This window comes from Physella acuta, unplaced genomic scaffold (assembly GCF_028476545.2).
Source record: "Physella acuta isolate Inbredline_101_S28 unplaced genomic scaffold, ASM2847654v3 ptg001366l, whole genome shotgun sequence".
Lineage (NCBI taxonomy): Eukaryota > Metazoa > Mollusca > Gastropoda > Physidae > Physella > Physella acuta.
The window spans coordinates 126310-138753 of NW_026732881.1; the positions used below are offsets into that span (position 1 = coordinate 126310).

At 36.4% G+C, this 12444-nt stretch overlaps 1 protein-coding gene across 1 annotated transcript; it reads left to right on the forward strand.

Moving 5' to 3' along the window:
- Positions 1-376: 376 nt before the first annotated feature.
- Positions 377-787, forward strand: LOC131927036 (uncharacterized). The gene has a single exon (XM_059282693.1). It carries the CDS (start codon positions 377-379, stop codon positions 785-787), a length of 411 nt encoding a protein of 136 aa, XP_059138676.1.
- Positions 788-12444: the final 11657 nt, after the last annotated feature.

The following is a 12444-nucleotide window of genomic DNA, read 5'->3' on the forward strand; positions in this document are numbered from 1 at the left end:
AAAGTACGGGGATAAGATGAAAAGTATGGGGAAAAGATGGAAAGTACGTGGAAAAGATGGAAAGTATGGGGAAAAGATGGAAAGTACGTGGAAAAGATGGAAAGTATGGGGAAAAGATGGAAAGTATGGGGAAAAGATGGAAAGTAGGGGGAAAAGATGGAAAGTATGGCGTAAAGATGGAAAGTACGGGGAAAAGATGGAAAGTACGGGGAAAAGATGGAAAGTTTGGGGAAAAGATAGAAAGTATGGCGTAAAGATGGAAAGTACGGGGAAAAGATGGAAAGTATGGGGAAAAGATTGAAAGTATGGCGTAAAGATTGAAAGTACGGGGAAAAGATGAAAAGTATGGCGTAAAGATGGAAAGTACGGGGAAAAGATGAAAAGTATGGGGAAAAGATGGAAAGTAGGGGAAAAAGATGGAAAGTACGGGGAAAAGATGGAAAGTATGGGGAAAAGATGGAAAGTAGGGGGAAAAGATGGAAAGTACGGGAAAAAGATGGAAAGTATGGGGAAAAGATGGAAAGTACGTGGAAAAGATGGAAAGTATGGGGAAAAGATGGAAAGTACGTGGAAAAGATGGAAAGTATGGGGAAAAGATGGAAAGTATGGGGAAAAGATGGAAAGTAGGGGGAAAAGATGGAAAGTATGGCGTAAAGATGGAAAGTACGGGGAAAAGATGGAAAGTACGGGGAAAAGATGGAAAGTTTGGGGAAAAGATGGAAAGTATGGCGTAAAGATGGAAAGTACGGGGAAAAGATGGAAAGTATGGGGAAAAGATGGAAAGTAGGGGGAAAAGATGGAAAGTACGGGGAAAAGATGGAAAGTATGGGGAAAAGATGGAAAGTACGGGGATAAGATGAAAAGTATGGGGAAAAGATGGAAAGTAGGGGAAAAGATGGAAAGTACGGGGATAAGATGAAAAGTATGGGGAAAAGATGGAAAGTAGGGGAAAAGATGGAAAGTACGGGGAAAAGATGGAAAGTATGGGGAAAAGATGGAGAGTAGAGGGAAAAGATGAAAAGTATGGGGAAAAGATGGAAAGTACGTGGAAAAGATGGAAAGTATGGGGAAAAGATGGAAAGTACGTGGAAAAGATGGAAAGTATGGGGAAAAGATGGAAAGTATGGGGAAAAGATGGAAAGTAGGGGGAAAAGATGGAAAGTATGGGGAAAAGATGGAAAGTATGGGAAAAGATGAAAAGTAGGGGGAAAAGATGGAGAGTAATGGAAGAAACATTGCAAAAACATACAAACAATGAAGGATGCTGTGGACGATTTATGCTCCAGTTGGAGTGGAACAAGCTCAATGAAGGAGAGAAGTAAATGTTACGAGCAAGATTTTATATCCAGTCAAAAGAGATGGTTAATAATGAGACAAATACAGGGCTGTTAATCCTGTGTTGTTGAGCCTCTGGGGTATGGTTAAGTTAAGATTGAGGTTAGTGTTACATGCGGACACTAACCTAACTAAACAAAGTTTGCTTAGGTGAATGGCGTTACGGAAAGAAACAACACATATCGTCGACTTCAATACATAAACCACCGCCCCTCCCCCATCATTATCTAACCACATAACCACCGTAACCAGTTTGGTTTAACCAGCAGTTTATCATCAGGCTGCCTCCCCTCCCCCCAGTCCCCCACGAGGTGTCAGCCCCACCCACTTCTTTAACCTAACGTTTACTTGACCAGCCGCCTCTAACAATAACCCCCAAGAACCACAACCCAACACCACACCGCGCACACCCACACAAAAAGAACCACCGATCATATTAAAGAACCCTACGTAATACTCCATCAACGAAACGGCGGAGGGAAGAAGGAGGGGAAGGGGGTATTGTAAACCTTCACGGGGGAGCCCCTGCTATTGTGGGACCATCAGAGCCTTAGACGCCACTTGGAAAGATGGATTAGGTACTTGATAGGAAAAAAATTGGTCATCTTACGCGAGTATTGGTCACTATTATCCTCCCCCCTCTCTTGTGTTACGCTTGGGTGAATAGAGCCTGGACAAGCCTGTTTAGGGCATTAGGTCAATATTGTCCACACCTTGGTTAAACACACTTTAAAAAGCTATGAGGGTGGTGGGGGGAGGGGTGAGGCATGTGTTTTTGATAACAGCTATTACTGAGGTCGCTAGTAAAAAAAAATCAACGACTTTGTTGTATAATCTCTAAACCTTATCGTACAAGAGATTGTAGATGTTATTGTTATGCTCAAGTTGGTAGAATTATGTGAGTAGTTTGAATAAAATTTAGTGAGTTGTGTTTATGATAAAACCAAAACATAACGCATTAAATTTGATCAGTTTGTAAGTTATACAGAAGTTGGATGCTGTTGCAAGAAAGAAAGAAAATACTGACAAAGAATATGTGAGTTGAGCTTTAATTTATAAATTAATTAGCATTCTCATTCTTCTTAGACAAGTTAAAATAGTATTGTACAAACGGATCTACGACACATGAGAAATTAATGATTGTAAATGTTTTAAATTGATTTTTTTGGTGTGTTAAATATCTCCATTGAAACTGATTGTCAATGGTTAGTGAAATATGTTCGTGTTTAGGAAGAACTTACTGTTGTTAATACAATAGAGATATATATCAAACACGTACATTGTCATATCATATGAGCAATGTTCCCTCTAAACTGCAAGGTCGCATTTTGTAAAATATATGTTTCTTTGTATAAGACTTTTATAACACCGCGCGCACAAAATAAACACTGAACACGTGTTTTCCACTTAAAGAGAACGTTGGACATTAGTCCATTTAGTAATGTCGTAAGTTATACAGTTAACATCATGGCAGTGACGTTTGTCTACTTTTGTTCATTTTCTTGTTCAGTGTTTCTTTCAGACTTTTTTCTCCTACGCGGGGGGGGGGGGGCACTTGAAATTTTCAGGGGGTAGGCGGTCTACATTTTCCGGGGAAGGGGGGGGGGGAGCACTAGCAAAAGTATGTGTTTACTATATAAATTCCATCTCGTTCGGGGGTGGGGGGCGCTAGACTTTCTTTGGAGGAGGGGGGGGAGAGATGGCTGGAAGAAACTCTCTGTTCAAACTAAATTCAAACCAGTGATAGACAGTCCGCTTTTAATTTTCTTTTTAATTGATCACTGTTTCTATTTTTATTGCCTCGCTTTAAGCTTATAACATGTAAAATACTTTATGTTAAATATTAACTGGGTATCAAGTTCTTTCTTTACATTATTTGTTTATAAGAAAATGAAAGTTAATTTATTAGATCTATTATCGTTACGACACGGTTGAGTGAGCACATTTCATTAAACCAACAAATGAACCTGGTTTCAAGTACTCACCAGCGGGTGGGGGGTTAATCTATGTTTGTCACTTTAACGGTCGGCTGATAACGTTACGTCGTAAAAATGCCAGGTCGGGAATATTTACAATAACTCTATCACGTGACCCGGGTTCCTGGAGGCTGCGGGCACATAACTGGCGGTTCCCTCACTCAGGGCTCGGGTCTGTTCACTCATCACTCACTTCACGCTTCAGTGGTTTGTGTTATCTGGTGTCGCTCCAGCCTGCGTCATGATAATTATTGCGTCACGGAAATGTGAAGACGCGGGCGAGGAAGACGCAGGATTGCAGAAATGCTCGTTGGATGTGTTAGGATTGAGAAAGTTAAAGGGGGGGGGGGGGGGTTACGTCTGCTGGTAACTCGTGAAGACGGAGTGACAGGGGGGATGGGGTAAACATGCACGAGGGTGAGCAGTGGGTTACGTGAGCGGTCGGGTCAAAGGTCACGTCTCGCTCACATCATCGCGGCGATAACGCGACGTTGTTTAACAAACGAGGACCGGTGTGAGATGTTGCGTGGAGGAGATAAAGGGCGCAGGCATCGAATGGTGTGCACGTGTGTGTGTGTGTGTGTGCGCGCGGTGTGTGTGTGTGTGTGTGTGTGTGTGTGTGTGTGTTTGCTTGCACGTGAGTCTGGTTTACGGGACGTGAGAGTTAAAATTTGCACGTGCTCATCCACCGACACGTCAGCTATTGTGTGCCTCTGACTATTCCGTGATAAATTTGAGAATGTTGGACATTGGAATAATGTCTTTGTGGGGGGGGGGGAGGGTTGGATGTGGAGGTGCTATTGTGCTATTTTAAAATGGTTACCTCTTAACAAAAAATGTTATCAGAAAAATAATTATATAGCTCACACTAAAACTTCAATAAACTCTTTGATATGTTTTTATATTTTTAAGCGGTGTTCTCTTTACCAACGCTCCAACAGAAATAAAACTTATAAAACACATTACTGAAAATTTCTTAGATGAAATGCGTAGTTTGTTTACATAGAGATGAGTGTTTGAAAAATGTGTACTACCCATTACAAGAATCTAACGTAATAATTTATTGTGTTGTTTAAGAAATAAAAATATGATAATACATTTTTCTTTTTTAGTAAGCAGAGTTGTTGAGATTTATAGAGATCTTTGTTTTCACACCGTTTCATCATTCACATGGCAATCTTACTTATCATGTAAGATTAGCACAATCTCTAATTGTCTGCAAAATACTTATAATTAATATATGGATATATTAAATGCCTTTATACTTGCAGAATTTTAAAAAAAATAGACATGTGTGTGGTGTCTCCCCGAAAAGCTAAATTTTATTGTAATATTAATTAAAACAATCATATGATCCTGCTTTATTTTTGTTCGACATACAATCGTAAACCAGAAATGTTTAAAATAAAACGGAGGCTTGTTGTGCTCGTGTTAGTGTATGAAGCTCCGAGGGGGGGGGGGGGGGGGGGGTGCGTAAACATTTTTATGGAGGTGATGGAGCGAAGATTCGCTAAACACTTCAAATGTAAGAAGCAATTAATGTGCTTTAGTATCTGCATAATGTTTTATGGTAAATGACTTTAAAAAATCAAAACATTTGAAGATTATTTTAAAACAAATCTAATATTAAACAAACACTAAATGTTCATTTGTCCTTCCCCACCACAAATCGCAGAGCTGAACAAAATACAGCAATACAAATACAAATCGCAAGACCTTGTTTTAAATATATAATGCCTCCCACTCATCACAAATACACCACATGTAATTTTTTCTATGGAAAAACCCTCTCTCCCATTAAATAAATACATCACACAAGATTTCATCGTAACTACCTAATGCCCGCCCCCCACCCAAACACAAATACATCACACCGCCTTCCTATTTTACAACATAAAATCACCCAACTCACACAAATACATCACTCAAGATATTCGTTTTAAACACATAACGCCCTCCACCCATCACAAATACATCACACCACCTTCCAATTTTACAACATAAACCCCCCAACCCACACTAACACATCACAGCCCTTTCTTATTATAAGAAACTAAATCCTTCCTCTCCCTCCCCTGATCCCATTGACCAAAGATCAATTCAGCCCTCACCGGAAACGGAAGATTATCATCTCGTCTGAGCCGAGCTAGACGACCAGGTAGGGGAGATTGTGATCGCCCATGAATGGACGGGGCGCAGTCTCGGGCGCATCAAGGCCGGGGTGGGTTGTGTAACGCCCCGTCATGGTCTAGTGAATCTCGGGTAGTTTTGTCTAATCTTAGGAAGATAACAGACTTCCATGGCACCCCCCCCCCCCCTTGACAGTCGGGCGTCCATTAGAGGAGTAGAGATGACGTCAATGGAAGGGGTGGACCACCGTGGGGGAGTTTGTGTTAGGTCGTTGAATGACGTCACCTTTTTATGTGTGTTATTGAACTTGTTCTCAATGGGTACAGGAACTGAATTTCACTATTCCGACATTTAGTGTTTATGTAAGTCACGGTGTGGTCGGGTGGTAGAGCACACGGGTGCTTACCGAAAGTCTCGAGTTCGGATCCCGGGCTTGTGTCTGTAGAACGTCCCTTAAATCTACTTACCTGCGGTACCTGGGAAACAAAAAGTGGCATGGCAAAGTGCTGACCACGCTGTTTCTTTAAGGGTACAGAAACAGATGAACTCTACTTCATCTGCCCCAAGGAGCGCCATATTCGAAAGTGTAAATGGTAACTATTAATCGCGGTGGACTGAAATTACGACTTGCGTCAATTCTTGTTCTCAAGGCTACATTTTTACTGTTTGCCAAAGTAATTTGTCTTATGTGGACCTTCATCAGTGACTTGAGAAAGCTAAAATAAACATTCGGTTGTGTTTGTTAAGCAAATGTTTTATTTAGAAAATAAACAAAGCAAATATATTATGAATAATATGTTATGTTTTTAAAGTGAATGTTTACTCATAAAACAAATAGATTATGAACAAACATTCTAAAAATTATTATTTAAATATAGTCCGTGCTAATTGTGAAATTTGGAAAAAAAGCAATATTCATAAACTATTATTTACAAAGTCTGTTATGTAATTTCTTATTCCTTACAAACGAAGCATACACTAGTTTATCTTTTAAAAGTATGTTTTGTTAACATTTGGAAAGTGTGAACTACTTGAGTATATCACATTTGCTTCTATCAAATTATTCACATTTCACAGCCAACAAAAATCGGCCACACTAAATGTGCTGACTCGGCATTATTAAAGTGCTGGTCGGCGATGTGTTATGGGATAACACGTGTTCATAACGCTTGGTCGAGTTTCTTTCTAGCACGTTTTTGTCAGTTTATTTTACAGTGGGGTGTTGTGGTGTGGGGTGGCCGATGTGGGGGTGTTACATGTGTGGTGTTTAGTTTGGGAAGTGAAGTGAGGTGTGTTTTATATTGTGTGTGTAATGTGATGTATTCTGTGTGTAATGTGATGTATTTTGTGTTGTTTGTATAGGCAATATTGATGCATAAACCACAAACAATAACTAACAATAATTAGATCACAAAGCAATGGTATGATCACAACCAACCATTTAACAACAAACAATTATTGCAGTGATTGCAGTCATGACATCAGGAACCAATGTTGACCACACATATCAGGTTACCGTCCACGTCAAATGACCGCTTGACCGCGCCCCTCCTTACGGGACAATAAACAGACCCACGCATTTCGTGTTGCTGTCTCCTCACCTCCCCTCCCTCCTTCCTCCCCCCTCCCTCCCATTTACCGACCGGCAACTGTTAGCGTGTTATATCATCCCGTCTTTAATGTCTGACCTCGACTTGGTGGGGTTTTTTTTTTCCCCCCCCCCCCCTCCCCTCCACCCCCACCACCGGGCTTCTTGCGGTTTGCGCATCACTGGTTATATCACGCTGAAGGTCAGCATGACCTAGGTCATCGTGCTGTGTAGGATGGCCAACGTAGAGCAACGAGTGTATTAGCACACTAACTGAATAACCATGTAATACTTGCAGTTGTACATTGAGATTTCTTTTGTTCTTTTTACCAAATTTGGATACATTTTTTAAAACTTATTTAATTAAAAAGACATTTTGTTTTTTCCGTTCCCTTAACTACAGCTGTTGTTGTTGTATAGGGTTAAAGCATTATGTACATCTTTCTAAAAATGTTGGCGTTTGTTTAAAGCGACATATATTTTTAATTTTCCGAAAATATAATGGGATCAAACCTCCTCTTGAAGAGGCTAAAGTGTTTTTGTTTTTCTGATTGTCTTTCGGGACTCCAAATTAATTTCTTAAGTAAATATCCCCAAAAACATACATTTCTGACATGTTTTTTGTTTTAAATGTTTTAATCTCTTTAGCCAATTTATTAGAATATTTGATTCTTCGATTGGCTTGAAATTTTAAAAATATTAATGCTGGTCAGATTTATAAACTAAAAAAAAAATATATAGCGTCATTAAAGGTTGTTGTTTTTATTTTATTTAAAGTCACTAGTTTAAATAACACATTTTATTTCGAATAGTACTATATTTGCGTAGGTCTCTTATGTGTGTTTTCTTTTGGTAGTAGAATCTACATATTTTCGCGTTGTATTCCTCCAATAACCTAAATCTCAATAGAGCTGCTGATTATTCCAGTTTTATACTCAATACTTACATGAAACTTCCGGGACGGGCGCACTGAAAATTTCCGAGGGGGTGAACATTGATTAAAGTGTATATTTTCTACATAAATTAGATTTATTTTCTATTTTAGTCCAGGACAGTGTTTTTTGTGAGCACTGTCTCGCCCCGATTGTAGGAAAAAAAGTCACAGGAAAAAAAAACACAGGAAAAAAAAACACAGAAAAAAAGTCACAGGAAAAAAAGTCACAGGAAAAAAAGTCACAGGAAAAAAAGTCACAAATATATATTTGCATGATATTTGTTTATCCTTTTATGTATTAAATATTTAGAGAGTGCAAATTAACTTAGGATTAATTAAATGTAATGTAATGTGTGTAGGCTGTATACGCATAGGAATTTTTATAATTCATCTAAATATATTTATTATGAAGTATGTAGATTGTAATTATTTTAAACTTAAGATTAGTAGCATTTAATAGAGTCCACGTTTTTCATCGTGTTTTTTTTAAATACCAATATTAAATTACCGTGAAATGGTAAGTTCATCTGACTTGCTGCCCTCAACTCATGGCAACAATAGTTATGATTAGTTCAACCACCTTTACTGCCCACATTTATCACGCTCATTACATAACAAAACTTAGGATCAAAACAGAAAGCCGACAAGGCTCAAAGGCTGTCGATGACGCATAACGTCAACACCACAAAATATGTTCGGACAATGCCTACTGAGGAGAGGCCGACCAGAGAATAGCCTACGGCAAAATGTGCCTAAATTTCTTTTATAATTAACTTTTCTACCGCGTATTTATCTAAATACGTAACAAATGTTGAGATTGTTGTGTTTATTATCTTAGAGTTTTTTTTACTTACAATTGTTATAAATCATAATGTTTGTAACGTCTATAAATAATGTATGCTATCAAAAAATACAACCCACAACAATAAACATACAAAATTTTACAATTTTTATCAAATTAATAAAAAGATTTCTAAAAAGATTTTTGTGACTTTTTTTCTGTGACTTTATTTCTGTGACTTTTTTTCCGATAAAATTTTTCCACTGTGACTTTTTTTCTGTGACTTTTTTTCCTAGCAAAAACTGTGACTTTTTTTTCTGTGTTTTTTTTTCCTGTGACTTTTTTTCCGTTTACCCTCGCCCCCCCCCCCCCCCCCCCCACCATAACCTCACCTTGAGAAATGCCAGTAGAAACTGCTGACAATCAACAATGTTACACACTTTGCCATAAAATGCGGTAATTAGTTACGCAGCTAGGTGTGTCCCTAAGATGTGTGAATCATTTGGCCACCTGGTTTTAAAGTCTAATACTAGGATGTTAATGGCAAACATCAAACTTCAAAAGGATAGACAGTTCACAACAGTGATTCGCTGTCTTAGATCATGTGACATCACCAGCACGATTTATTGGTTGACCTATCTCTGTGACGCCAGACCTTCAAAGCTCGCGTGCAGTGAGCGTGAACTCACCGGCGTGGTTGACACGCATGCGTGAACGCTTTGATTACGTCAGTTACAAGGGGCGATAAACGAAATTAAGGGAGACAAACCTTGTTCTCTAATGACCACTGAACAGATAGATACATTGTTCACGAAACTTCGCAGTTCGCAATTTACACCGACCTGATTTACTCATAAAAACCCAACCGAATTTACGCCACTCTTCCGCGAAATGTCGTTACGTAATGATTATGAATGTGTTAATCATCAGAGTAAGTCCGAGTAATTAACCTGATTAAATAATATCGCTACTTAATCAAGACTATAGCAATAAGCCTGTATGAGTGTAATTTGTGACATGTTTAGTTAAGCATGTAGTAATTCGTTGTAAAGTGATCTTCTAAAAGATTTGTCTTGTCGCTGAATACACGAGTATAAAAAATAGTTTAGCTAAAGTGTTCAGATTATCCAGATAGATATCTACGGCTGATTGGGGTTCAGACATGGATTAACTCACCTAAGTGGAAGAAAGTGAAGTAGCCCCAATTCCTCGTATATTCATTTCTCAATCTTTTAACCAATCCATATCTTTTTTATTTACTAAGAAAAGTTACTAGCTTAAAATGTATGACATCATACCATGAAATTAAAAAAAAAACAAGATGAAATTTAGTGTTTTTTTTTATTTTTATTTTTCAATATCGGTTCAGTCATAGTTAAAATTAATCAGGTAAGATTTAAGCAATGAAAAAAAAAATAACCAAAATATGTACAAACACAAATAACATGAATAAATTAACAGATAATAACATTTGTAATACGTGAAAATGAACACAACCGTAACAATATTTCACATAAAAAATCAGATTAGCAAATATACTTATGAAGAAAAATAACAGTAAAGAAAAAAGGTAAATATATATTTTTAAACCGATTAAGTATACTACAAGCTTGAGTTGTCAAATACAAGTAAGATTAAGAATTAAAGACGTGTTAATTGAAATACATCGACTTAAAAAAACAAGAAACAATTATCCCAAAGCTAGGTTCCTTTTGTATCATTCCTTTTGTATCATAGACAGTTTAGAAGATATCAATTTAAAAATAACACAAATAACTTAATACAATTCATTGAATATTATGCAACATATGAATAACATTAACATAACATAAGAATAACATAAAAATAACATAAGAATAACATATTGCTGTAAAGAAAAAAATAAACAAAGTTCACAGGTACAAAGTTTGACTGAAGTCAAGTCCAGATTTTTGACTTGATTATAGTGTCACAGGGTTTAATTATGTAATTTATGACTTAACAATCAACACTTTAATTATGACTTAACATGCATTTTAATTAATGACTTCCCATTCAACAATTTAATTTAGGACATAAATCCTCAACAATTAATGTTATAACTAAAAATAAGGTTAATGAATAACAGTTTTATGGTTAATGTTCAGTGCAAAAAAAAATTAGATTTATTTTTATAAAAAATCTGCAAATAATGATTTTGCTTTAAGATTTAGAACATAGTTTTCTTTCAGTTAAAAAAATACAGAAGTTACATAGAGTTTTAATGTAGCGCTATAATGTACCTAGATATTTTCAGTCAACAATAAAACTATGTGTCGTGGACGAGGTAATTAACATTCAGATATTTAATTAAACAATTATCATATGGAGTTTTCTTTCAGTTAAAAAAATGCAGAAGTTACATAGAGTTTTAATGTAGCGCTATAATGTACCTAGATATTTTCAGTCAACAATAAAACTATGTGTCGTGGACGAGGTAATTAACATTCAGATATTTAATTAAACAATTATCATATGGAGTTTTCTTTCAGTTAAAAAAATACAGAAGTTACATAGAGTTTTAATGTAGCGCTATAATGTACCTAGATATTTTCAGTCAACAATAAAACTATTTGTCGTGGACGAGGTAATTAACATTCAGATATTTAATTAAACAATTATCATATGCTAAATTATTAATGTAAATAACGTATAAAAATAAAATGCATGCGGTTTACAAGAACATCAATATTTTATGCAGTGGCACGTAGGTGATTCATTTAAAGCCAGCAAAAATCGATACCCAATAAAATCAATAGGCCAAGTCCTGAGAAGTTATAATTACGTACAATAATATTTTAATGTATTGATTTTTAAAGATCGATATAATTGTATAGTCAAGTAAAAACATCGCTTGATAAAAATTACGGTATGGTAAGTAAAATGTTACCATAGAATAAACAATAAAATACCCGTAGCATGTCAAGATAAAAAAAAACTTCCTTGAAGATGAGGTATATAAAAATCAGCTGATTCAGCAGTTTTATAAGTAAGAACAATAACCCTGTCAGATAGGGCTATGTTTTATAAAAAATTTCGATGTACAAATTATATAAAAATAGTTTATGAGATGGTATAAGATCAAGCATAAACTAAGAGATATAAATCCCATTTTTGAACTTAGTATTTTAAATATCGCAATACAAATATGACATTTTAACCCCATAAAATGGTGGTAAACTTTGATGCAGTAGACATCAGTTGGATGGCTATTGTTTACTTCCTGTTACATCAGTGGGAAAGTAGGTAGATTTCAGTCATGGCACTAGTTCATCTGTCTATTATTTTATGCTTTTATTTAATTTTAAAAAAGTACCATATCGAACCTGAAGGTCCATGGGACCGTTGAAGCAGAGTTCACATATTTTAGTGACATCTGAATAATAAGGGATAGTATGGTCAGCACTATGGCCAGCCCTTACTTACTTTCCCTAACATGGGTCAGGTACCCATTATAACTGGGTGGACTCCGGGACGTTCAAATAACACGAACCTGCACATTCCCTCAAACCGTTACTAATATTTTTAGATATATATTTTCCCACTTTATATAAGCCTATTACCTCGAATATATTCGAGTTTAAAACAAAAATTAAGCCGATTATATATTAATCTTGCAATTTATCAAGATATATTGTAAACCTTTTTTTCTAAAATGTCATTTCAAAACTACAAAGTCAGT